The sequence below is a fragment of the Aulonocara stuartgranti genome (assembly GCF_965226115.1).
Source record: "Aulonocara stuartgranti genome assembly, chromosome: 7".
Taxonomy (NCBI): domain Eukaryota; kingdom Metazoa; phylum Chordata; class Actinopteri; order Cichliformes; family Cichlidae; genus Aulonocara; species Aulonocara stuartgranti.
Window position 1 is genome coordinate 59,196,639 of NC_138945.1, and position 27,665 is coordinate 59,224,303.

Sequence of the window (27,665 nt, forward strand, 5' to 3'; positions counted from 1 at the left end):
TGTTTGATATAGACTAATCCACCTGGCACAAGAGTTACGTGTACTACAAAAGAACACTGTGTAATGTTTTCCTGATGTCTTTTCTTGCTTTGTTTTGCAGAACATTTTTACAGTTCTTACACATAACATATTACATATACATATATAAAAGGCTCTCAGGTTGAGATGTAATGGTAAATCTTTTAAAAAATGAAACAAAAAATGTATAATTTTAATTTAGAAAAACAAAACAAAAAACGGGCACAACTCCTTCCCTGAAATTCACGGGGGCTGTAGTTTTAAAACATATAACATTCAAGCTTGAGCAAATGGAGAACATGCTGAGGGTTTATTTTCAGTCAATATTTCTAAGTACTCAAAGCACCTGCAACAGTGCAACAGTTTCTTGTTGAGATGTTTGGAGGACTACGGTTCAGGCAGTAGGCTACTTCTAGTTTAGGTCTTTTGTTGGGTTTTCCTGATTATTAGGAAAGCCTCCTCCTATTATAGGTTTTCCTGTTGTCATTTCTGCAAAGATATATATTTTTTTCCGGATAAAGTATTCAACGTGCGCAAAAAAAATAAAATAAAAAATACAACAGCAGGATTGTTAAAAAAAAAATCTATCACGTAACCTCTTACAGTACCCATGCACGCAAAACATTTTGCATTTATTTTAATAATACTGGGAGTGTTTGCTTCCTCGTGCTACGGTCACATGGAAGGTAAACGAAGTTGTCAAAGTTGCGCATGTTCAAACCAAATCTCTAAGATGCCTTTAAGGGATACACTTAACGGGGGAGCTGCTATTGAAATAGATAAAATTAAGCGAAATTGAACTACTGAAAAGCTAAACTTAATTTGACTGCATATAAGCACGTTTTAATCATCCTAGTGGAAAAAGATATTATATTATTTCTTATATTATTATTTTTATTTGAAGCAGGGGCGCGTCGACGTAACGTTCGCATGTTAAAGTACATCTTTACGAGGTACACACAAACGCAGCACACAACAACCCCAAGTGAGAATTCATTCATCATGGGCTTCATGCTGTCAAGCTAGCCGTTGTATTTACGCGGGACGTGTGTAATAAATAGTTAGTGAACAGTAATGCCATTTGTAGAGCATCGCCAGTATCTGTAAAGCCGCAATATCTGCGGCTGGATGATTTCTAAGTTGAGCGACACTTTCCTGTGTGGTGTACTGGGAACTCACGTCTCGTGTTATGGGAGAGACACGGAGGTCAGACGAACGGTGGACTGTCAACAATAATGTCCGAGTAAAACGAGACTGCTGCTGCTTGGCCAGCTGTATGTTAATCTTCTAGCACTGGTAAGGATGCTACAGTCTGCACTGAAGACAACATGCTTATTTTGTAGCTGCATAGGTGGAGGCTTTGCCGTGTGACTGTAAAAACATGGCCGATCAGGTAACTAGAGCTAAAGAGATTCTGACTGCAATGCAGTTAACCTAAGTGGCTTTTCGTGTTAGCCTCGTGTTGCTAACTTAATCTAGCACACTGATAGTTTGTTTTTTGTTTTGTTTTGATAAACGGCAATCCTGTAGACAACCTCAAACCGAGTGGATCAACCTTTTTGAAAAACAAGAAATACAAATTCTAGTTTAGCTTTTAGCTAATTAGCTAGTGAGCTTGTAAACAGAGGAAGGGGCTCTGCACGTTATCACCAAAACATGTTTACCGACGCCTCGATGTTTCCTGTTGCTAAGGGCAGTGTTGACAGATTTAATTATATATGTTGACAGATCAGCGTAAAATTGAATCATGCCTGGGAAACTGAAGGCCAAAATTGTGGCAGGGCGCCACTTGCCTGTGATGGACAGAGCCAGTGACCTTACTGATGCTTTCGTAGAGGTAAGAGAAGAATTTATGTACTTAATTTGTTTACAGCAGTGTGGCTGTACATGAACTGTTTGTCCTAATGCTGATAGTCACTTCCCCTCTAAAATGAGCCAAGAAAAGCAATTAGGCATTTTAAAAAGGTGTCTGATTACATTCCAGGTCAAGTTTGGAAACACAACCTTCAAAACTGATGTCTGTCCCAAATCCCTCAATCCACAATGGAACTCGGAGTGGTTCAAATTTGAGGTAAAATGCCTCTCTTTGAACATGAGGGACCGATGTTATTACTACATTAAATTGCAATCAGATTCTGTAGATTTCTAAACTCTCCTCCTCGCTTTTGCCTCTTGTTCCTCTTCATGCCTTGCTGTCTGTAGGTCGATGATGAGGACTTGCAGGATGAGCCATTGCAGATCACAGTATTGGACCACGACACTTACAGTGCTAATGATGCCATAGGGAAAGTTTACATTGACATTGATCCACTGCTTTACAGTGAGGCTGCTTCTGTCATCTCTGGCTGGTTTCCCATCTATGATACCATCCATGGTATAAGAATCAGCTAATCCATCCACAATGATCACTAATTTTATTTTGTTTTCTTCATGGCCTTATCTATATTTCTATTGTTTGTCATCAGGAATTCGAGGGGAAATAAACGTCATTGTTAAAGTGGAACTCTTCAACGATTTGAACCGTTTCAGACAGTCTTCATGCGGGGTCAAGTTTTTCTGCAGTAAGTTTGGGTGGATTTTTGATTCTAAATGCATCATAAGACACAATTTTCAGATTTATGTGAGGGAGAGCAGTTCATTAGATGGCATTGTAATCAAGTTTTTTGTGTCATAATGATCTTGCCAACAAAAAAAGGGGTTATTCCTTAATCAGCAAAATTATAAGCCGTGTCAGTGCCATCAGCACATCTGTAAACAAGGAAATACCACTTAAAACTGTGCAATAAAGATGGAATATCAGCTATAACAAACCTTTCTAGTGAAATCTAAGTTCCTTCCCCTCTGTTTTTGTATGGCAGCCACATGTATTCCACAGTGCTACAGGGCAACTTTGGTGCACGGCTTTGTTGAGGAACTCGTGGTAAATGAAGATCCAGAGTACCAGTGGATTGACCGTATCAGAACTCCCAGGGCCTCCAATGAAGCGCGACAGAGGCTCATCTCTCTCATGTCTGGTAAGGAAATTCAGGTGTGGAGGAATGAGTGCCCCAATTTTCCCTGTTTTGTTAACATGGCCGTGTGTTACCCCCCCCGTCCAGGAGAACTACAGAGAAAAATAGGGCTTAAAGTGCTGGAGATGGGTGGGAATGCAGTAGTGGGCTACTTGCAGTGTTTCGACCTGGAAGGAGAGTCGGGCCTGGTGGTCCGGGCCATAGGTACCGCCTGCACGCTGGACAAACTCAGCTCTGGAAGTGCCCCTAACACCAATACACACATGCACCCAAACACAGCTCCTGCTTCCAATGCCTGCAATTCCCCCTCTAAAGATGGAAAGGAGTGAGTATGAACCAACATCACGAGCATGCACACTACTACCTCTTTTATGTGCAAGACTGTGAGTTTTGGGAAAGATGATTGTGTGTGCACGAGAGGGAGAGTGTGTGGATTAAAGCGTGTACTGTATAAAGGTTTATGTGCACACTCCTGTGTGTGTCTCAGTATCTCTTGATTCCCCTTTGCACTTGGTGTGTCCATTGTATCACGTATAGTGCATCATAAAACTAACAGCACACGACATAACCTGAGACACACACATGTACAGTACACACACAGCCATCCTCAACCCCCTCCTCCTCCCTTGTCTGTGTCTGCTCTTTTAGACTCCTCTTGCATGGCTTTCTGCTCTGCCTCTGCATGTTCTAGTGCTGCATCTTTTTAGTGTGTATCTAGTACACATGTTCTGCTGTGCCTCTAACTATGTGGTTACTCACTTTTTTCTGCTTTTCCCATCATAAGTGATTTGTTTTGTGGTTTACATCCAGTTCCTGTAACCTTAACGACTTGGTGCGCTTGTGTGCCTCTTATTCTCTTCAAACTTTACATCTGTGTGTCGGCGTGTGAGATTTTGTGTAACGGGGATGTAAACATCTGCTGGTGGTGAGATGAAATGTGTGAATTTAATTGGAAAACTTTTTTTTTCGGTGAGGAGAACAGTCATGAATGTCCACTAAAAATAGGACAAAGTGATGAATCGAAGCGAGCGTAATTATTGTACCGGAGTTCATTTTCTTCTTTCTGTTATGATTGTCTTTCTTCATCTTTCCTTTAAGACTTACCTGCATTTTGGTTTTTCTTGCAATTAAGAAAGTGTTGTAAAAGAAACCCCTATTTCTTCTATGTTATCAGAATCTAAACAGCTATCTGTGATTACACACATTCTTGATTGTTTTTAAACTGGTTATTCAATGAGCTAAAGCTGCCATGATTCGGGATTCTTGTCGTTTAATCTCTTTCGGGTATTTATTGTTGTTTAATTTACTGACACTGTTCAGCAGTAGTGAGTATAAAGCGAAATTCCACTAAATTAAATCCATTTAGTAATTTTGGGTTTGACCTCAAGGTCAGAGGTCAAGTCTTGTGAATTCAATAACTTGATAAGGTTATAATAACAGATTTTTAATTTCCCCATAGGTGTATCTAGGGCTGTGCGATATGACCAAAATCTCATATTCCGATATTAAGACATGTATCGTCCGATAACGATGTAAATCACAAAAATGTAACATTTTCTGTAAATTCTGTGAATCTCGGGCAGCTCGACTTGCCTGAAGCGTTTCCAGCTGGGCATCGTACCTGGAGTGCAGTGTTTTAACTGATGCATGAAACTATACATTTTTAGACATAAGTTGTAACGGCCGCCGTTTTCTTTGTGAGTATTTATTACACAGCGTGCTGCGAGGAAAAGCCTGTTCTAACGTTTGAGTCTAAGGTTTATTTTTTAGCACCTGACTGCTCTTTTTTGCTTCTCATCCGTAAACACTCTGCATCTTTCACGTGATTCAGTTTATTTTGAAAAGTCTCTACAGGATCTTGAGCTTTATTGTGAAAGGTTTATGTGGAACAAGCGGACACGCGGTGGATTTACCGTCGTTGTTGCTAACCACAATGCATTAAAATCAAACGCTTGTCTGTCTGTAGTGTGGTTATATTAAATATAAGAGAAAGAGAGAACTTTAAGAAATTAATATAGCCACTACAGTGACCATCAAAATAATGAAAAAATATTGCCGTAAACAGTTTATTTTGCGACACCACGAAACAAACGATAGCATAAAATGAAACTATAGACGTTTTTATGTCGTCATCCGATATATATCTTATATCAAACACTAGGAGGTTGAGGGGTAGCGCTGGCAGTTGCCAGTCATTTACAGTCTCAATTCCTTCTCTTCAATAAATGCACTTTTAGTTACTACAAAAAAATACAGTCACTTTTTTATTTAATTGTCTATCTATCTTTGCTTAGGCCTCCTTTACTTACTTTTCAGTAAAAACAAACAAACAAAAAAGACATAATGAGAACAAAATGGTGCCAAAGTGGAAAACAAGGTCATCAGATTGCTTTTTTTTTGACCAACAGTTCAAGATGTAGCGGTTGGATATTTTACACTATTATAAAATAAAGGACCTTTCTTAATCAGTTTGCTTAAAATTGATATCCACAGTTACTCCATGTATTAAAATGATTGCCGATTATTTTCTTTTACTTCTTTTTTTAATATTTCAGCCATAATGGAGAATTTTAAGGTTTCCCAGGGAGCCATATAAAAAGAAATTCTTTCCAGGCTAGCTTATTTTTGGTTACTTATCTGTACTGCTGTAGAGCTTTCGTTACCTTTTTTTCCCCTCGTGTTTGCATCCCTGCTCTGTATATGTGTGAGACTGAGATTTCAAACTGAGAGCTGCGTGTTGTTTTTGTGCTTCTTTCACATGACTTTAAATTGAATAACAGTGCAAAAAGTGGGAGTTTTAACAAAAAAAACCCAACAACCTCTTTTTGCTGTTCTTTTCCTTTTTTGTCTCCCTTTTTCACTCTACTGCAATGTTGTGTTGTGTTGGTTCTTGTGTGCACCTCTTTCTTCCTTTCTGCCAACATTTGGATTTGGACGTTTCTCACCGCTCGTGTCCATATCGGCCCTTCGTCTTCCTCTCTCTCTTTTTCTTTGTCTTTCTCTCTCTCTCTCTCTCACTCTCATTCTTTCTGCTGATTGGCCCAGGTCTCCCCTTGCCCACGGATGCCGCTCCACCCACAACAGCCCAGTGCATTCGGTCTGCAGCTCCCAGAGACTGTCCCAGAACTTCTCAGTCTCTGTACCCACACTCATCTTCACTGGTACGCAGAGGCAGGAAAGGAAATAGGTGCAGGAGAAAGGCAGGAAATCAGAAATGCAGTGTAGCAATAAAGCTATAAGATAGAAGCATCAAGGCAAAGAAGGTAGACAGACCCTTATGTCCTTAAAAATGATTTTAGTCTGGAATCCCTCCACTTCTCATTTTCTAATTACTGCGGGGTGGGCAGTCGGGTTTGCAGTTGCATCAGCATTTCTGAGGAAGGGCCTGTAATCACCCTACAGTCACCTGACCTTTGCTTCACTCTACTGGGACACATGCTTCAGCTCGTCATCCTCTGTTAATCTGATCTTTTTTTGTCTGTTTTGCCATATTGCTTTCTTTAGTTTCATTTATGTGTGTGTGCGTGTGCTGTTCTTCGTCCTTACTTTTTGCTTTTCACGCTTGCTTTTGTTTTTTTGTTTTCCAGCCATGCGTAGCACCTGACAACACACCTCACCCAAAGCAAACAAGTGTCACATTAAAAAGTCACCCTTCCACTTAACAACCTCGGTTCACTCTCACCCACATATGCGCACACATACAAACGCTCAGAGGGGTGCAGTGGTGACTGACGTGTGTGTGTGTGTCATGTTCTCCTGGCAGGCCGGTATTTGTTGAGGATCTGCCCTCGTCCTCCGGCCCGCCAACCCCTTTCAGAGCCCTTCCCACCTCCTCCTCTCCTCCCCCCTTCTCTCCCTCCAAGCCATGCAGCCGCCAGTCCTCATCATCAGACACAGACCTCAGTTTGACGCCCAAGACGGGTAAGAATACTTGGCCCCGTCCCTCTTTCCCATTCTCATCCCTCCCTTCTCCTACACTTCATATTGGTGCTGCTGTGTGGTTTTGTTTTTCAAATTCAGTTTATTCAGTTCATTTTTTAAGAATATTTTAACATTATTTTCTGTTGTAAGTTTTATTATAAATATTTATTAAGCCTTGCCTTGTCTCCCACTTGTCCTCAGTGGCCTGGTGTGTCTTCTTGTTTCACACTTTGAAAAACAAAACAAAAAAAACCAAAAACATTTTTAATATTTGTAATATGAAACATGTGCTTCATAGCCTGAAGGCACACCAGATCTCTGTATTTGTTCCGTCCCCTTGTTGTTGTAGCTTTAGAAGCACTGTGTCTCATGGGGGCTGTTGTTGATTGAAGGTCACTTCTCCATTAGTAATCATTATGGTTAATCATTGAGCAAGAGATAATTTTGGTAGAACTCTGCCCTAAGGACAACTTAAGCACATTTTAACGCAGGCCACTAATAAATGCCACAAAAACTGAGGAACTTTTCACCACAGCTGCCCTCCCGAGCCCTCAGGATTGGACCTACATTTTCCCCTAATCCACATTCCTCCTTTCTTTCCACTTCATTATCTTTCTTGCTCATGTTTCCTCTTCTGTGCCTCCTTTCTTTTCCTCTTAAGCCATTTTCACATGTAGATTGCAGGAGTCCAGACTTGAATCTGATTGAATCTCTGGAGAGATCGAAAAATGGCTATGCACCAACGCTCCCCGTCCATTCTGATGGAGCTTGAGAGATTCTGCAAAGAAGAATGATAGAAACTTCCCAAAAATAGGTGTTCCAAGCTTGTGGCATCATACTCAAAGTTTTGCAGAGAAAAATGAATTTAATCAATTTTTGGAATAAGGCTGTAACATGGCAAACTGCTACAGCTGTGAATACTTTTTGGGTGCACTGTATAGCTAAGTCTTTAGGATTTAACACTTTTTCAATAAGATTTGACTGAGTTGTAGACTTTTAAGCTTTAATTCGAGGCATTTGACAAAGTTATTGCATTAACTTGTTAGGAATTACAGCCAATTGTTTACATAGTCCATTACATCCAATTTCAGAGGAATGTTCTTTTGTTATTCCGTGATAATTTAAAAGCAGATAAAAAAATCTAGGGCTGATTCCAAGTTTAGAGCTTGCATTTAGTAGCTGACCTCAATATGAGATCAAGAGATGTATAAATACAAGTTAAAGTGCTCATCATTTGGCTGAAAGACCAAAAGAAAACAGAGAGCATCAGCTTTAAGGAACAACATTCTGGTGTATTCTTAAAAAGAAGAAATGAACTAGCCAGTTCAGCAACATCGAAAGGCTTGAAAAACCACAGAAGACAAGTAAAGTCCACTATAACAGAATTATTTCCATGTTTAGGAAAAACAGCTTCACATCTAACCGAGTGAAGAGCACTTTTGGTAAAGTTGGAACAATCAACGAGATGCCTGAACTGAGGTTTTCACAGGTCGTGACAGGAAGGCCAGATCAGACCGCCGGGAAACATCTAGAAGAGCCTTCACAGTTCTAGAAAAATCTTTGGACAGATTGAAACCAAGATCAACTTGTACCATAATGATGGGAAGATAAAATTATGGAGAGCAAGAGAAATGACTCATGATCAGAAGCATTGATTGTCTGGAGTTCATGTGTGAAAATGGCTTTTGCTTCCCATCATTCTTCAGCATTTTTCCTTTTTCTCTCTCCTTACAACCAGTACATACAGTGCACATTTGATAAATGTCATTAAATTATTTGAATCGAAAGTATATTTTGGGTTCTGCAACACTGAAAGTCATCAGTTTGTAGTTAGCATGCTAATTTAATTAAAATGTGGACCAGCCATGTAATGTATTGACAGCTGATCCGCTCACCAAGGTCAGTATCAGTACAATGCCCAGCTTACTTAATACTAGCTACCTACTTTGCATAGTTCATTTCTCTATGCTTGTGTCCACTTTCCTCCTCATCGTGCTCTTCTCCATCTTCTCAGTTGTTGTGCTTCTACCTACTCTCTTCATTGCTCTCTGCCTATCCATTCTCAATATATCTGTTTTCTTTATGCACCCTCCATCTTTTTCTCTGCTGTTGGATAGAGGAGCCCCATTCAGTGAGATGCAGACCTGGGATCTTCCTCTGCCCCAGCTCCCCCATCCTTTCCACAGACACTCTGTCCCTTCCTGGTTCTGGCTCAGTGGGCTGTGGTCGTGGCTCTAATCCCAGGGCAACCACCTCAGCCCCACTCTCCTCCATCCAGTCAGACTCTGCCTTGCTGAGAAAGAGCGTGTCCTTCACTGAGGACCTGCTGCTGGCAGCCTCCGGTATAGTAGGCCTGCTGTGTGTCACCGAGTGCCAGAACCTTATAACAGTGAAGTGTTGGCATCTCACTCATTTGATGGGTCAACAGCAGGACTGTTCACACCCAAATTGTCTTGACTGGTTTTGTCAGAAACACTAACTGCTCACAGTCCACAAAACTACTGTGAGAGTCCTATTCTGAATACCTTAACTCCCAGCATGTGGTTTGATGTATTTTCTAGTGCACTAAATGATCAGAATAAGTTAGTCTGAGGTTCATGAGGCTGAAGATCATTAGGTTTTTTTTCATCCAAGTTCAACTTTCTCTTGATTTGTTTTAACATGAATGCTGCAATGTAATAATCACCTGACAGTTTGTTTGTCTTTGTGTTCGGCTGACTTTTGTGTTTAAAATGACAAAACTGAAGCCAGGCTCTCCTCTGTGATCAGGAATGGGCAGTGGAGGCAGCGCCGGGAAGGAGGCGGGACCTCTGAGGACCCTCCTCAGACAACAGACGCAGACAGCTCTTGAGCAGCGGGTACGGTGACAATGGTGTCACTCATCGTCCACGCTTACAAACAATTAATTACTAGCTCACTACTGGTGCAGACACCTGAGACTGAAATGCAATGTCACAGCTGACGAGCCATTTTGGAGAGTTGAGGGTTTGACATTTGTGTTGGCGTTGCATATCAGCCTCAGATCTCTGTGCAAATGGTGAGTTTTAACACAGGTGCATTCTTTGTGACAAATTCATAACTGACATTGGAGAGGTGTTTAATGGGGATCGGTCTGTGTAAGACCAAGTAATGTTCCATTTTTTGTGTCTCGACCACTTATGCTATTCAGGGAGCGTCTTCCTCTGGGTTATTGTTAAACGCCAGGGTATGTCCCATCAGTGTGACACCTTCTCACTCTCCACCTTTCCCTTGAAACCCTAACCAAGCGGATGACCACCACCTAGCCTGAGTCAACTCCTAACCTAGCTCTTTTTTTTAATTTTTTTTTTATTGCTCTGCACCCTCCAAACCCTAAAAGATTGACAAACATGTAAGGCAGAGTGCCTGAGGTTAGGAGTTGGGCTCCCTTCTTGTTCGAAGGGGTGTGTTTGAGACTGTTCGTGTTTCGTCTGGATATTCATCTCAAGTGCCTCCCTCCTTCCAGAAAAATTTCCCGAGTTTGACTTTTGGTTTCCCGTATCAAAAACAGGAATGAGCATACTCATCTCATCAGCTCATTCTTGTGACCTGGCTCAGAGTGGGAGGAGCTGTCAGACAAATTGGAAGACATCTTCCTTTTGTGGAGTAGTGGATACGATTGAAATTTGTGGCATTCCCACCTGATTTCTGATCACTGAAGCCATCCATCACATACTGGTCCTGCATGGCTGGGAATCACTACGTCCCTCTGCTTTTCTGTAAGAGTGTTGTCTCTTCAACTAAGAATGAATACCAGCAGGCTTTGTTTCCTGCTCCTCGTGTGAGTGAATGCATGGATTTGCATCACATTACTTGGCTAGAGACAGAAGACCAGCTGTGTTCTTAGTGGGCAGAGACAAGCATGTAAATCAGAGTAATGATTCACAGCCGCAAACTACTTTGTCTGTCTTTGTCCTTCACTTTCAGCTCCAGACCTAATGAATGCATGTGTATACAGTAGACTCAAAAGAATTCAATCACTACATCAGTGACACTAAATACCTAGGCTTTCATAGATGTTTTTCTCAATCATTTCCAGCTGTATTTGAAATGCTTTTGAGTTTTATTCCTACATGGGTAGGCTGTAGTGGGGAATCTCAGTGGACAAAACCTGCATGGGGGGCTCATCACACTCTGTCCTTGGTGCATGTTTCCACTTATCCTATACCTGCTGTAACTTAAGTCTACATGCATCATGTTTTAGACTTTAAAAACAGTTTTGATTGATAATCACCTGCTTCAGTGTGTATTGGAAGAGGAAAAAATGTGAAGTTTGATATCTGGTTCTGCTTTAGGATTTTCCAATTTCTCAGTTTTTGCATAGAATTGATACTGTGAGGTTTCTGGGGTTGAAAAATATTAAAAATATAGGATGATCTCTATTCAAAGTATTTACAAATTAATTTTTTTTGTTATGCAATATAAAGATCTTATTAGTAGTGTGCAAAGGTCTTGAGCTAGCCCTTGTTTTTTTCTGGGGGTTTTTTGTGTGTTTTTTTTAAACTAAATTACCTCCAAGCAGGAAGTAGGTGGTTTTGAGCAGTAGTTCTCCAGTGTTCTGAAAGTCTTTCTAGGTTTTTTGATTTGCATGTTGGCTGCTTTTTCATTCATTTTCAGTCCAGTCCTTGTACGTGATAGTTTTTCTTATTGTTTTTGTCAAGCCACTAAAAACTGATGTCTTAATCATGCAAACATAAAAAGGAATTTAACCCACATATGTCTGCACATTACAGTCAACTTGGCAAAGAAACATTTTTAAGTTGTATCTTTAGGGACTTTTTTACTAGCAGACCATGAGAAAAAAAACACTTTGTTCACTTTTATTTAGTTGACTCTATGAAAAATTGCAAATGTAACATGATTAGATAGATGTATTTTTGCACCAACAAGGTGATTTTTAAAGAGCTATTAGCTGAGAACCAGATGAACAGTAATTGAAATTCATATATTAAAAAAAGGAAATAAAATCCAGCAAAGACCTGACACAGGACCTCGCTGTGGCTTAATTTTTCAGCACAACAGTGATTCCAAACACAAAAGAGTTAAAAGCATACATCGCTAAAAAAAACACATGAAGTGAAACATTAACACGTGAATGTTCTTTAAGAAGCCTGGAGAACTTTTCCTGAAGACTACTGAGAAGGACGCTTGGCTGAAAGACTTCACACTTTAGTGAAGATTAAAAGGGGTCCTATTGACCTTTCAGGCTAGTTAGAATTGTAAAAACAGTTTTTGCCTTATGTACTGTATTTCATTTATGTTTGTAGAATTCCCATTTTCTTGGTAAAATATAAAGAAATATAGGCTGACTCAAGACTTTTGCCCACTACTGTAGGTGTTGTATCTTATAGTGGTGTTTTAACCACCTACCTAACGCAGAACAAATTAGCCTTGACAGCAAAAAGTAAATATTTGAACTCAGTTTTGAGTTGAGAACCTAATATTCACCAATGTATAAGTAAACATGAGACACAAAAATACTGGAAAGGCCCTTTCTGTAAGTGACCAGTGTGTGTGTTTTTTTTTTTTTTTTAATTAAATGTGTAGGAGTTCCCCTTCTTCACCTTGACGTCGTTCCCGCCTGGTTTTCTGCTTCATGTTGGTGGAGTGGTCAGCGCTCGATCTGTCAAATTACTGGATCGGATACACAACCCCGGTGAGTTCAACACACAAAAGCACACAAGTTCCTAACGTAGCTCGTCCATCGTGCCATGAAAAGATAAGAGTGAGCTTTTTCCATTGACCCTACAGTGTTGTGTGTGTTTGATCTCGTTGCAAATGGCTGTTAGTCAATGCTACCCATTATCCTCTTGTGTTGCCAAATTTTTCCAGTGTATGGTCCTACTCCCAATTTGTTTGCAAAGGAAAAAAAAAACAATAAGTTGACGGTCAGACTTAAGTTTATCTGCAAGTCCTGTAGGTAGCAGGTGAAAGCTGTTCCTGGTCACGCCGATAGGCTGCGTCTGCAGTTTGTTCTAAACTTTAGGATGGGCTATCATCACATGTGTTAAACATTTTTATGGATAGGGGCAACTTTCACCTTGTCGTTTGACTCACTGGCTTTATGTAATTAATAGTCTGTGCTGGTCATGTGGTGGCTCTGTGTGTGTGCCTGTGCTGTGGTTGCTGTGTTGTTGTCGTGCAGTGCTGCCCCCTGCGGCTGAATTGCAGTAGTGGCGCATGGCTCCAGTGTTTTGCCTGCTACTTCTGTTGTGTGTGTGGTTGGCTGTAGGTGGCAACATATCGGGGTGCTGTGGTGTCTTGATTAAGCTCTGCCAGCCTTTCTCTGTCTTTATTGAACTCAGTGTGTTGAATCTGTTCTTGTGTTAAGAGGGGCATAATAAATACACCTTCAAATGAGATTTACAGACATTTGCTCGTCAGGTGATCACCTGCCTGTTAACAGTGTTGAAATGCCTGAGTCCAGTTTATAGACTTAGTAGTTTTACCTTTTAGCTCAGTTTACTAATAGCCTACCAATATGAATGAAGGATGTCTGAGAATCTAATCAAAGGGGAGTGTTGATGAATGTGGGCTGGGTTAGGATAAGCAGGGCTCTTGTCAGAAGTGGACAGGGGAACTAAAATAAGACTGTAAAAAAAGGTGCTGTGATTAAACCTGTAGTCTTGTTTAAATTAGACTCAATGACCCTGATTGAAACTCCAGGATTAACTTGGAAAGCAGTCTGAAAAGAGCCCTGTTCACTGTTGCCTTTCTACTACAGAAAAACATCAAAGGTACCCTGTGGAGTTTTTCTTCAAAAATAGCACCGGGGAGCGATATTTTTACAAGTGCATTACTTTTTTAGCTTGTTTTTACTTCGACAATAACAACAATAACTTAACAGTTATGCTCTGCTTAACTCAGGCTTGATCTGCTGGTTATTAGCAAAATACATTAGCTAATGCATGTAAAAGCACTTCATGTAATGTTTTATAAATGCATCCAAGGCCGTCGTTGTTGAATCACTGCAGCTAAATGTTGGCAACCCAGATGACTTCTATCACTCACTCAGGTTGGTCGGCCTGCTCCAGACTGGCACCGTTTGAACCTGTTGACTGATGATTTAAAATCGGAGCAGGGGGGCATTTACAGTAAGAACATGCCCGGTGCATTATGATGAGACGCATTCGTTTTTGTTTACGTGAAAACTCCACAGTGCGCCTACATGTACTTACAGTCGCCGCATGCTCCTTTTTGTGTTGTAGAGCTTCTCTTCTCCTATGTTAAAAACAAAATAAGTAAATATAGCCTGACGCTTTTACTCATCTCAGTTCTCCTCTCTTCCTCATCAGTCTTTTTCTTCTCTGTCAGATTGTTTCAATAGGACCTAACTTAGTTTGTCGTCGCATTAGTGACTGTGAAGTGGTGTCTGTCTTTGCATAGTGATTGTGGAGTGCTTCCGTTGTGCTGTGTCGGTTTGTTAGACTGTCTCTTCTTTTCTTTTTCTCTCTTTTCTGTACTAACGGTGTGTTCTGGCCCAGCCTTGGGTAACACGCGCTCATACAAACTGCTAGACTGGAATAGTGTCACTGCAGGTATTTTCCCCCCTTTTAATGCTCTCACCCACAGGAATGATGGCAGCTCAATGAAATTAAACCCATGTCTGCTTAGTGTTAAACTATAACGCCCCCATAGAAAGCTTAAGTAGAATTCAGCATAGCCTCATATTGCTGAAAACTTCTGACTTCAGTGAGCTGCCATCTTCCTCTCTCTAATCTGTGTGTTTGCGTGTGTGTGTGCTGAGTTTAGTTGAGCATGCCCTGCGTCCCCACCCCATCCAGCCTGGCCTGGCTACCCCACACCCAGCTCATCCTGCTGCACAGAAGAGCTCCTGCTCTTCACTAACGTTGTCCCAGCGCTGTTTCTAACGCTTCCTGAATGAACATTGTGGTCAAACCTGTCTAGACCAGAGGAGGTTTAGGAGGTTTACTCTGTCACAAAGAGCCACTGAGGCATGTGCATCCTTAACTCACTGGGCCGTATTCATACTGAGAGAAAGAAAGCGAAAGAGAGAGAAAAGTGATGAATGGATGCATGGAAAGAAGTCGTTGGGGGGGTGCAGTTGAGGAAAATTAACTGGATCTGGGACTTTACGGTGGGGATGGAGGGAAAGAGGTGAGCTGACTTAAATAATGGAGTAGATTTGATGGACTCTAGTGAATGAATATGGCCCTTCTCTGCCCATGACTGTGCACGTGGTCATGAGTGTGCACGTTGGTGAGCCTGTGCCTGTTTGACATAACTGCTTCTGGTTTAAAGAAACCCACCTCGTGGGCCTAATGCCTGACCATCAGTCATTGTTCTTCATCTCTTCAGTTTCACAGCCCATTCTTCTCACCCCCTCATTCATTCCTCTCCCCTGTCTCACCTACCATTTGAGTTTCTCTCTGTATTTGGGAGGCTCTGTCAGCATGTAGCGCTCCCAGGGAATCATGGGGTGAAGCTCAATACTCTAATGTAGCTTTTTTTTGGTCATGTCCTCTTTGTTCAACAGCCTAAAACAACCATATGAGTCAGATTAAGCTAGAGCTGGGCGATAGAACGATAACGATATGTATCGCGATATAACTTTTACTCGATAGAGAAATTAAGCTATCGCGATAGACCTCGCCGCTCTTGTTCTCTTAAAAAAAAAAAAAAAAAGGTCAGCCGATCCAAATTCAGTAGCGCAGAGCCGAACCAATCACAGCCGCAGCGTCACGTCGCGTGACTTGTTACGTACAGCACAAGTGCCAAGCCGCACGTGTGTTTGTTTGGGAAGCAGCCAGCGGGTAATGGAGCCAGCACGTAATGGAGGAAATGAGTGTGCCGACTAGAAAAATCAACCGAGCGTGACCGAAGAGAAAACAGATGATGGTTCCAATGCCGGAGAGATTGTCGAACGGAAGAGCCATAGAAGTTCCGTAGTGTGAAGGTATTTCGGCTATTTCAAGTCTGACAAAAAACAGAGTAGCGTGCACTGTAAATTGTGCCGAAAGCAAGTCTGGAAATACAATAAACTGGTGCATGCGTCACACTGTGCGCCACGTTATTGTTTCGGTGAAATGAATTTCTACAATACTGTTAATTCTACTCTCTGCAGTGTTTAAATGCTTACATATACACACAGTTACTGTCCCTCCACACATACGACTCGGTTCTGCTTCTATGCCCCAGCTTTGTTTACTTTTTCCCACCGAGGCTTCTAGACTTCTGATTGGCCAACATTTCTGCACGGTTAGGAATCTAGCGCCACCTGCTGCTTTGGCATGTTCATAGCAGCGTTTTCCTTCATTTCTGCCTTTATGTGTGGACGGGATTATTTTTTAAAACGAAAACGGAAAATCTCAGTTTTCAAAAATACCCGTGTACGTGTGGACGTAGCCTCAGTCTCTGACTGGAAGCGCTAATTCGTCATTCGGCTTTTGTCAGACTAAAGTAACTGTTAAAACTGTTTGAAAAGCTAAGCTATACAACAAGGAGAGATTGAGAATTTCCTTTTAGTTCTCAGTTTATTTGATACTGACAAAAGTTAGTCAGTTTTGTCTGTTCTTCTGTAAAACAAACTAAGATTTATTTTTAGAATTAATATTTTGTTTCTAAGTGGAATTGACAATTTAGTCTGTTTCATTTGTTCTATTTTGAAACTTAAACGCTTTAGCGGCTGCCTTTTGTGTAGTTTGCAATATTTGCCTTTATTTATCTGAAAAAGTCTCATGTTCCTTAAGTACATCTACCCTGTTGAACTTATTATGGGAAATAAATATTTAAAAACAAGCTGCTGATTATTTCACATTTTACTTGTGAGCAACGGCACATTTAAATCTTACAAATATAGTTATTTGGCTTATATCGTGATAGATATCGTTATCGCCTGAAATGAAAAAAACATATCGTGATATGAAAAAATCTCATATCGCCCAGCTCTATGATTAAGCTCTCAACTTGCAATGATTTGGCTTTAAAGAAAAAGATGTTTGGAGCAAAGCCTCATGAGAATATTGAAACACACCCATGGTTTAGCATAAGTATGATGAAGGCTCGATCGCTTTAAAATTACTAGCTTTGTCACCAGGATAGGAAAGCACGTTTAAAATTAGGCGTAGTGTCTTCTCTTATACCAGATTTTCTATCTATACTAGCAGAGCCACATAATGGCTGGTGGCTGTGTCCTTTCGGTTAGTGCAGCTGGCTGAAAGGAGACAAAGAGAAGGGAGACATGAACATTTATATGATGTCCACTAATGAACTAATCTTGTCTGACCATTGACTCTGCCTTCATCATCATCATCTCTCTGAAATTCTCACAAACCATTTTCAGTGTCAGTTTGTTTTACAAACTCACGGTTGGTTTTGGCCTGCTTTGATACACTGATTAACCCATAAAACATCAGAAAATACAAACTGTAATGTTGGCTGTTTGTTGATTTTCTGGTAAGTCAAAGCAGTCAGATTAGGCACCGGATTATGCACAGATTTCCTGTTAGTGTTGTTTGGATTTGTGAGGGTACTGCATTTTTAACCTATATTTTAGTGTTCAGTGAGGTGTTTTGATAAATAATTCAGTTAGAAATGCCTCGTGAAGGCTGTTTGATTTAGAATTGTGTGTTTCGCAGATGAGCCCGAGACTCGCGATGCCTGGTGGGAGGAGATTCGCCAGGAGATCAAATCTCATGCCAGAGCTCTCGGTTGCCATGCGGTTGTAGGGTACAGTGAGAGCACAAGCATCTGGTATGTACTGCGTAAACACACAGAAAAGTGATGCACTTTAATCCCGAGTTTGGTACAAAACACTTGGATCCTTGTGATTTCTCTCTTTGTGTCCTGCTCTCATTGCGCCTTTTTGTTTTTCTCTTTTCATTTCTCCCATTGGCTCAAAACAGCGAGGAGGTGTGTATTCTGTCCGCATCTGGCACAGCAGCCATCTTGAATCCTCGGTACATGCGTGAAGGCTGCCTGGACATCGGCTGCACCGACCACAGGTTGGTTTCTTTTTTTCTTATTGTTCAGCTCAAAGTCTCGGACAGTCTGAATGTCAGTCATCACGTGTTTATGACAATGCACCTTTTTGGTTTTTGTTGTTCTCCAGGTTTGAGGAGCCATCGCCACCGAACTGTGGCTTCTGTCACATCCCGTACGATGAGCTCAACATGCCCTTCCCTGCACAGCTCACCTATTGTTACCACTGTAGACGACAAAAGGTATCAAATACAGTTAATTTCTTTTTAGGTTAAATAAAAGGTTTCTGCTCTTTAAAAATATCAATAACTACTGCCTTTTTTTGTAAGGTTCCTGATGTGCTCTTCACAACAATTGACCTGCCATCAGAAGCAGCTGTTGCAGGAAAGGGCTGCCTTATCCAGGCCAGGTATAACACCTCACAAACCCACAAACCCTTCTTGATATTAGCAGAAAAGGAGTTAAAAGGCTTTAAAAAAATATTACTTAGGGAAAAAACACACAAATCAAATCTATAAAAGTAAAGAATATTACAAGCATTTCACTCTATAATCTAGCTATAAATTATAACTTTTACAGTAGATATTTCAGATAACATAATTTATAAGACCCAATATTCTTCAGTGGTATCATGTGGACTAAACAATACACCTCAGACGATGCATTTTGACATCAAAGGAAGTTATCAAAGTGAGCAATTTTGACCAATCAAGGTCAATTTTAGACCTCAATTGGGTTCAGTCAAGCAGGTTTTCTATGAGTGAATCAATGCACCTTCAATGCCAGTGCCTCTTATCTGTCAGGCTGTGCCGTCTAAAGAAGAAAGCCCAGGGAGAAGCGAATGCAACGGCCATCTCTAACCTGCTGCCTTTCATGGAATATGAGCTACACACTCAGCTGATGAATAAGCTGAAACTGCGGAGCATGAACGCGCTGTTTGGCCTGCACATACAGATCAGTGTTGGCGAGAACATGCTCCTGGGTCTGGCTGTAGGTTAACCTTTCATGCTAACAAGTGATTATGTCGCTTTTATGTGTGGTGGATCTTAATCGAAGAAAACGTGTGTGTGTTCAGTCTGCTACAGGTGTGTACCTGACAGCTCTGCCTGCTCCAGGGGGTATCCAGATAGCAGGGAAGACTCCAGGAGACTTGAGCAGCGAGCATATATCATCCATTCAGAAAAGGATTAATGACACCATAGCTGTGAACAAAGAGCTCTATCAAATAAATCCTCCGGTGAGACAGTCAACACTTGCTGATACAGTGAACTTATGGAAGCTGATCTTTGTGATAAAGCCTGAAAAGTCTCACCTTTCAGGGCAGGTTTGTGGTAATGTAGGTTTGTTTCCAACTGCAGTAGCTGTGGTGTCATGTATGAAGCCTTTTAGCACAACAGAACTAAAAAAGTTAAAATTTATGATGTTCAGACATGGTAAAAACTTACCCTGATGAATACGCTATAACATCACTGTTTGTGGTCATTTTATACTGCAACAAGTGGGAACAGTTTTCACATTTGTTTCTACTTTGAAAGAAAAAATATCTACGGTCTATGACCAAGAATATTAAAGACTAGTGCATTGTCATCAGGCTTTTACATTGTATGGACAATACTAGTGTTTTCCATTATTTTGGTGATATTTTACAGTGTTAAAAAACATTTTATGAGACATACTATACAGTCCAGACTATAGTTATGTGGACAGTTACCTTTTTATTTTGTTCTCCAAGCTTTGTTGATTGGATACAACATTAAAGGGTCAAGATTTACAAAGATTCAAAGTGCCCGGCCAACTGGAAACTGTTTCCTGGGTGGCTGTGTGTCATGGCTCAGAGCTGACTATCAACACTTAACCTTCAGTTACAAGTAGAAGTTATGTGTCATTAAATGAGAAGAGAGGAATTGAACATGAAAGAGAAAGAACTCCATGTTGGTATTTGTTTTCCAGAAAATCTGAAAATCATGGTGAAGGAAAAAAAAAAAACTTGCTGAAAAGCAAGCCAGAAATGCTTCACAAGTACATAACTTGTTCTCACCTTTTAAAGGAAGAATTCGTGACCAGATTAATTCATGATTAAAGGATCAGAAGAACAAAGGGGCCAAGTCATATGTGTATATATATCTAGATCAGGGGTGGGCAATCCACGAGGGCCGGTGTCCCTGCAGGTTTTAGATCTCACCTTGGGTCAACACACCTGAATCACATGATTAGTTCATTACCAGGCCTCTGGAGAACTTCAGGACATGTTGAGAAGCTAATTTAGCCATTTAAATCAGCTGTGTTGGTTCGAGGACACATCTAAAACCTGCAGGGACACCGGCCCTCGTGGACTGAGATTGCCCACCCCTGATCTAGATAGCTAGATAGATAGATCTTTTGACTTAAAGCCCCCTCTCTGTTATTGTTTCAGCCCATATGGCTGTGTTTGCTAATGTCATATTGCTAGTTGTTAATTAATTCACTGCTGAAAAAAAGCATAGGGACGAGTGTGCAGGTGTGCACTGTAGGTGAATTCTCTAGATGCATTAAAAATGGTCATCAGGCACATAGCCGAAGCAACCAAAGAGCCTTCCAGGGTGAAGAAGTGAGCTGTCTTTCAATCGCTGTGTTAATCACTTGAGCCAAATCTGTTTGAGACCTATTCAACTTGCTGAAGGTCAGATTAAAGAAAGAGTCCCTAAACGTTGTCTGCCGTGCATAGGAAGCAGTCCTTTCCATACTGATGCACACCTTCTCAAGTGAAATCTAAGACTTGACACTTTAATGTAGTACATGTCATCTTATTTAAATCCTCTGTGCTGAAGCTGAACAACTTCTAACTGTCCATATATGCCTGGGCTGTATATTCTGTTCTTTGTGAATCGTGATAAACTTACCCCTCTTGTCTCTCTCTGATCATTAAAGAAATTATTTGCCCTGGACCCTGAGGTGTTCTGCGGCATAAACATGGTACTGAGCATGCCAACCTTTAGCTGTGAGACGCAGCAAAGCATGACAAGTGTTTCACACTATTAATCTCACACTATTAATTGCAGCTCTTAACTGGGGACTTTTTTTGTGTGTGGGGATAATACATAACCCACACCAGAGTCACCTCTTCAGATGACTCACTGCAAAGTCATTTTATAAGTTGTTAACGTACTTTGATTATGTCCATCTCCCCTGACCAATCACACTCTCCCCTGCATATATATTTGTGTGTGTGCGAGTGTGCGTTTTCCCAAATTAACACCAACCATGAGTGTGTGTCAGTAAAGTTGACTGGGTGAGTGAGAGCATGTGGATTGTTACTAACACAGTCATTCTACTAGTTACAGTACAGATGTACAGATGTTAGATACAGATGTGATCTTCTGCGGTGTTCTGGTTTTCTCTCTGACGTCCCGTCTGCTCGGACGCTGCGTCTGTTTTGCTTGCAGGAGCTTGCAGAGGAAGGGGTGGGCTCTCCAATCCCTGAGCCAAGGCATCGATCCAGACTTTTTCGCTCCCACTCGGAAAGCTCAGACGAGCTATCAGAACTGGATCTGTCCCACGGCAAAAAGGATGCCTTCGTCCTGGAGGTGTGTATCTGTACAAATCAAATCAGTACACGCCAGTTGTAAATGCCAGTTTAAATGGTGACAATGTTTGATCACTCCTATAGATTGATGACACCGATGCCGTGGAGGATATCCACTCCCTCCTGATCGATGCACCTCCCCCCACAGGTACATGCTGCACACTCACTCTGGTTCAGTTACAATGGATCGTTATGCACTGCACACAAGTTAATAATTCAGTCCAAGCTCTAGCAGGTGCCATTGTTTCTGTGCTTCATTGCATCTGCTTCAATGTCTTCAGGTTTCTACAGCTGCAACACTGAAAATATGCCTGGGATTTCTAACTGGACTTCAGGAGTACAGGTACGTACTGAACGTAGTTGTAGCAATACTAACCATTATTGCAGAATAATTATTTTAGAAATAAATACAATTAAGTATTAATTTAGATCTGTGTCATCCTTTATGTTGACAGATGTTTACATCAGTGAGGGTTTTGAGGTTGAGCAATGCCAATCTTACTAACCAAGGCTTAAACAAGATCTTTACTGACCTCTGTGAGAACCTGCTGAAGGTAAGAAACCATCATGGAGCAGGTTTCACACTGGCACTGTTTTTTGGGGGTTTTTTTCTTAGTTGAACTTGCTATGGTTGTCTGTGTTTAGTTTTGGGTTTTACAAGTCTACAATTCATCATGTTTGTTTCAGAGTTTTTACTTCAAGCTGCGCTCTATGATCCCCTGCTGTCTTTGTCATCTCAACTTCACCGTAGCAGTGCCAGAAGAAGAGCTCATACAGGTGAGACAATTCAGGCTATCACTCATTTGCCAAGCTGCCAGAGCAGTGAATGTAATTGAGAGAAAAATTTTTATCTACTGCTGTTCCTCTGCTCGTCTCCCTGCGCAGGTCACAGTGACAGCCGTTGCCATGACCTATGACAAGGAACAGACTCAGGAGAAGACAGCTGAGAAGCCCGTCAACAAAGGTCAGTCTCTCTGTTAATTTTACTTCAGTTAAAGCTCTGCTCAGATGAAGGAAAGCTTTCACGTCCAGTTTAATACACTCAGTACTCATCAGTCAAGGAAAAAAAAATTCAAGCTGTATCTATGAAGTGAGCCACTACTTGACTCCAAATAATGCAATAACTCAGCTTAGGTAAGTTGATATCAATATTGAGCAAAGCTGAGAATTATTGCATGATTATTAGTGAAGTAGGAAAACAAATATTCTTTTAGGATCTAAGCCAGGATGTCAAACTCATTTTACACGATAGGCCACATACAACCCACTTTGGCTGATTCTGGCCCCTGAGGTCTTATGTTTGACACCCCTGCTCTAAATAGTGTATTGCTTTTTAGAAACATCCCTGCTAGTGCTGTGTGTAAAGTTGAGTGTGGTTTTTGTGTGTATCTTTTTAGGGAGCCTTGAGGCTGAAGAGCAGCTGCAGTTTCCCCTGGAATTGTGTGCAGACTCGTCCTCTTCCAACATTCAGACAGCATCCAAAATCTCAGGTATCTTTAACTGTATTTTTACCTCCCTTACCTCCGTTACCCTGCTTCACTAAACAGGTATCACCCATCTCGTCCACTAACACATCAGATACAGTCTCTTTATTCACCCCAGCTGCAAAGCTCCGCCAAAACCAGCTGCTTATAGTCCGATCAGCAGGTAAATGAACTGTAGTAGACAAGTGAGAGTTTGTTTTGCCGTGAACTTAGATAACAGTCTGTGACGCTGTCTAGAAGAGACTTTGTGTTGGTGACCCCCATTTGCATTAGGCTAACACAGCCATGGGATAATGGGGTGGGGGTGATGGTTAAAGCTAGGCAGCGCCTGCTGTGTTCGCCTTGTGGCAGTAATCGGTTGTTACTGAACTTTTCTCACCTTCCGACAAGGACAAAGTTAGACTGTGATGGTGTGTGTGTGTGTGTGTGTGTGTGTGTGTGTGTGTGTGTGTGTGTGTGTGTGAGACAGGTGTCGGAGAAAGTACCAACATGTCACCCAGAGGTAAGCTACCTTCTTGTCTTTTATTTTCCCAGCCCCTTCTCCCGCTACCGAAACTACTACACTGCCCTGTTTTGACTTTTCATCCTTTAGTCTCGGACAGAGTTATCCTGCACAGCTCCCAACCCTCATCCAGTTTTGTTCTTTTCTGTTCGTTTGTTTTGTGTTCTGTTTTGTCTTTTCGTTTTCTTTTCTTGTTGTTGCTGTTGCGTTTGTGAATGCACGTGTGTGTGTGTGTGTGTGTGTGCGCGTGTGTGTGTGTGTGCGTGCGTGCGTGTGTGTTCTCTCCAGCTGCCTCCGTTGATTACGGTTCCTTTGCAGACAGATGCAGCACCTGGCTAGAGCTGCTTAGGCTGAAAGCTCACACCATAAGACGAGGATCAGTTAAGACAAGTAGGAGGACACAGTCTCTAGCACACTCTGGTGATCATACCCACAAATACAGAACACGGTTCACAAGCGGTCACACATACGCGCACACACCCCTCCATGCATGCCACTGGGGGGCGGAGCATTGTAAATCAAGCACCAGCTTTGTTTTTGTTTTTTTGGCTAGAGTGTGAAAGTTGACGCCCCGCCCCTCAGAGGGATCCACAATTTGCAGCTTGCCAAAAACAGTGTGTCACATTAGAAAGGTTTTTGCATTTTGTGTGCAGCATTTTTCTCAAATAGCTTGTTGGTTGCAGCAATTTCATGAGAACCTCCGGAGGGTTCCTTTTATTCCCCTCCCCTGCTTTTGCATCACTGATTCTTCTTATGCTTGGAAGATAGGAGGAGACACTGTATGAATGCTAAAGGATTTCATGTCTGATTTGTTTGGGAACACACTGATAATCACGGTGGGGCGGGGGTCAAAGCTTTTCTGCAAGAGCTCGTGTGACTTTTCAGATCTGTGCATGTTAAGTAAACTACAGTCTAATATGTGGCTCTGAAGGTTCCTGGTTTGATGGATGTAAGCCACATCAGGTAAATTTGCAATAAGATATTGGAGCATCTTTCACACTCTGGCTTGTGTACATGTGCCCAGCCTCAGCCTCACAGCTGTTTCTGTCTGTCTCCATGTCTGAAGCCTTCCTCACAAATGCCAACATATAGAATAAAATCTCTCATGTACTTTGCTGTAAGCACTCTATTCACACTTGTAAACAGCTGTGCCCAGGTCTGTCTCTCTGTCTGCAGACATGTGTAATTGTTTGTTTGCATCAACTGCATGATATGCATGGCAGCGCACACGCGCCAAGTGATTGTCTATTGCATTCTCAATGCTGCATGTAAATCTAACAAACATACACACATGCCTAAGCACATGTAAGTGCACATTTTACTCTTGCTGTGCAAACCCTAACAGCTGAGTTTCTGCATTTTCATTCCACTATGACATTTCTTTCTGCTTCAAGGCTCATGTCTGCTTTTAATCTTTCCACTAGTTTTGAGTTTTTTCTGGTATCTCCATTCCCGTTTTATCTCTTCTTTTTCTTTATATCCCCTCTCCTCTCTTCTTATTTTTCTCTTCACGTCTCCCACTTGCTTCTGCCTACACTCTCTCTGAACCTGCAGTCTCATCTTTGGAGCGCTGCAGTCCGCTTCAAGAGGGACGTTCCCGCTCGCTGCGCTCCAGTCGCTCGTTTGGAGGCAGCTCGGTAACGGTGGTGAAGATGACGCCGCTCTCCTTCCTTCCCGGGACACGCATCATTAAATACCTTGGCATTATCAACATGTTTTTTATCAGAGAGACGACATCATTACGGGAGGTACGAGCGACGTCAGTAAAATATCCAAAGTCCCGCGGTCATTTTGCGCAGTTTTAAACGTAAAGTGTGTTTTTGTTCTGTGCAGGAAGGCGGTGTCAGCGGCTTCCTTCACTCATTCATCGCAGAGGTGTTTGCGATGGTTCGAGCCCATGTAGCGGCCCTCGGCGGCAATGCAGTTGTGTCTTACAGCATGAAAGAATGTGTGTTCATGGAAAATCCGAATAAAAATCAGGTGATATAAACTGCACATTACTAACAGGCGGTTTATCTCAATACTGGCTGTTCAATTGATTAAATTTTGTGTACTTGTTCTTCTCTTAGGCTCAGTGTCTCATAAATGTAAGCGGTGATGCGGTTATCTGCATCAGCGAAACAGACCAGGAGTCCTCAGCATCTACGGCAAATACTGGACAGACCGGTGGCAGTGAAACTGATGGGGCTACATGACAATGACACTGGTCCCCAATTCTGGCTCCAAGAAACACACACTAAGTTAACACACTTTAAGTCTAGCCGTCCAAATCTGACTGACTTATGTTTGCCTTAAAACTCTATAAAAGATCCAAAGGCTTGGACACAGCGAATAAAGAACCATTGCTCAAGCATGCAAAGCAATCTATATTAATATAGGAGTGTGGGATGTTTCTTTTTTGTTTAAAGAGAACATATTTTGCAGGACATATTATGGAATTTCAAAGTATTTAAAAACATTTAATTTAAAACCAGTCACCGACTCCTTACACCTAACCTTCATATTAAAGCCATCCATGCTGGGGTCACTCGCAGCCACAGTATATTGGTCATCCAGTCGGGTATGAGTAAGGCAGCTATGACTGATTTGTCCATCCACGGATCACAGATGTCGCTCAATGACTGAAGTAAAAGGGATACAAGCTAATGATTTTAAAACACAGTCAAATTCTTACTCAGTTATTTTCATCCCATGTGTTGAGCACCAAGTGAACAGATTATGCATCAGGCAAGGCAAGTGTTTAAATTTCAACTGAGTGGTGCTCTTTCTTAAACTATAGAAAAAATAGCCTGAAGTGGAAAATTTTGAAGCTAATTCCAAAGAATCCAGGTGGACATGTGATCCGTTCACTGTTGTCCAATTTTAATGTTTTATGTCTAAACTGGGCTCATGTTGAATTTTTGAGAATCTTGCTAATTAGTTTTAAAGTGTTTCTCAGAGGAAGTCCAAAATTGTTCTGCAAGTGTGGAACGATGGTGTAACAGCTGTATTTCTGGGAGGAAACTCATGTTACATGCATATAGATAACACAAGCCAAAATTACAGGTGTTATATGCACATATTTTTGTAGAGCAATAACTCCCTTTAGAATAGCCATTACCATATATTCAGTATAAAGCTATTTAAAACTATTAGATTATATTGCTTTATCTTAAATTCAAGTGGCATAGCAGGTATGCTTTTTATTCACATGCAACTGGAGTGAGCAGGGAAATGGTGACAGGTGTGATGTCAGATGAATACAAACAAAACTGGTGAGTTGATATAAAGCGGGTCTTTGGGATGTCGTAGCAGGGATCTTTAATAGAATATAAAAAATGAGGTTGTTTTGAAGTATTTAAACCTTGATCTCTGGGTATCGAAGCAACTGACGTCCTCTTGATGCATTTATCTGTGTGTGTCAAATTTCACATACCTTCGCCAAGCTTAATCGCTGTTTCGTGGGCACTCGTGTTTATGTTTAGAGTCTTGCTGCTGGTCTTCTGTCTATTGTGGGGGGTGGGGGGGGAGCAGCTACAAGTGTCTGTGCCACCTGAAAACAGACTGTAAATGTTCTCCAAAAAAAAGGAGAAAAAAATCAGATTTCTAGTATTTTTGTAAGTTAAAGAGTCCTACTACTTAATTCAGCTGTGCAATGAGTTTCATGATGTTTTTGTGTCACTGTGTCAGAGGATTAGTGGTACTCTGTTTTGTGTGTGATCAGCTGTTTGTGATTAGTTTCATATGTTTGTGTCTAAAACTTGAATGTAAATACTTGGAAGCTTTGGCTCTTTGACTAGCAGCATGCAGACCCATTTTTTTTTTATTGCCATGACCCTGTATGCTTGCCTGATAGGTCTTGCACAATAAACCTGAGTCAAAGTGACAGCTATTGGTTTCTTGTTTTTATTGTTATTTGTTTAATTTGATGAGCTATAAAAATAGAACGGGATCTGTAGTTGTCTTTTTAAAGATTATTTCTGCCAATACAAAAACAAAAAAACCCCTCCCCAAACCATAATTTTTTTTAAAAAAAATTTCATTAGAATTTCAATAAATAATGTATTTATTTATTTTTTGTAGCCGTAGAAACAACCTTCTGAAGTCGTGACCCTGCGTTTTATTTTATTTTAAACATTTTCAAAGTTTATTCTTCTGTTTGTATCGTTTTGTTTATTTTGCATTCAGCTTCATAGAATAAACGTGAGGTATCCCTCGAAATAAGTGAT

General features: G+C 41.2%; 1 protein-coding gene across 4 annotated transcripts; it reads left to right on the plus strand.

The window, feature by feature from the left end:
- The first annotated feature begins 965 nt into the window (after window positions 1-965).
- Window positions 966-27,322, plus strand: c2cd5 (C2 calcium dependent domain containing 5). 4 transcript variants are annotated; one of them, XM_082540438.1, is made up of 29 exons: window positions 967-1,314; window positions 1,747-1,855; window positions 2,003-2,089; window positions 2,221-2,392; window positions 2,484-2,579; window positions 2,877-3,032; window positions 3,117-3,354; window positions 6,793-6,950; window positions 9,720-9,808; window positions 12,516-12,624; window positions 17,567-17,681; window positions 17,834-17,932; window positions 18,040-18,151; window positions 18,239-18,318; window positions 18,713-18,899; window positions 18,985-19,146; window positions 20,817-20,861; window positions 21,332-21,472; window positions 21,556-21,619; window positions 21,753-21,814; window positions 21,927-22,025; window positions 22,159-22,248; window positions 22,357-22,435; window positions 22,869-22,961; window positions 23,425-23,457; window positions 23,746-23,877; window positions 25,012-25,205; window positions 25,291-25,437; window positions 25,527-27,322. In XM_082540438.1, exons 2-29 carry the CDS (start codon window positions 1,766-1,768, stop codon window positions 25,650-25,652), a joined length of 3,255 nt encoding a protein of 1,084 aa, XP_082396564.1. In that variant the 5' UTR covers window positions 967-1,314; window positions 1,747-1,765; the 3' UTR covers window positions 25,653-27,322. The 4 variants fall into 4 exon arrangements, with proteins under 4 accessions (XP_082396567.1, XP_082396564.1, XP_082396565.1 ...); XM_082540439.1 differs by having other exon boundaries at window positions 23,746-23,847; XM_082540441.1 differs by lacking the exons at window positions 6,793-6,950; window positions 20,817-20,861 and adding an exon at window positions 6,075-6,190 and having other exon boundaries at window positions 966-1,314.
- Window positions 27,323-27,665: the final 343 nt, after the last annotated feature.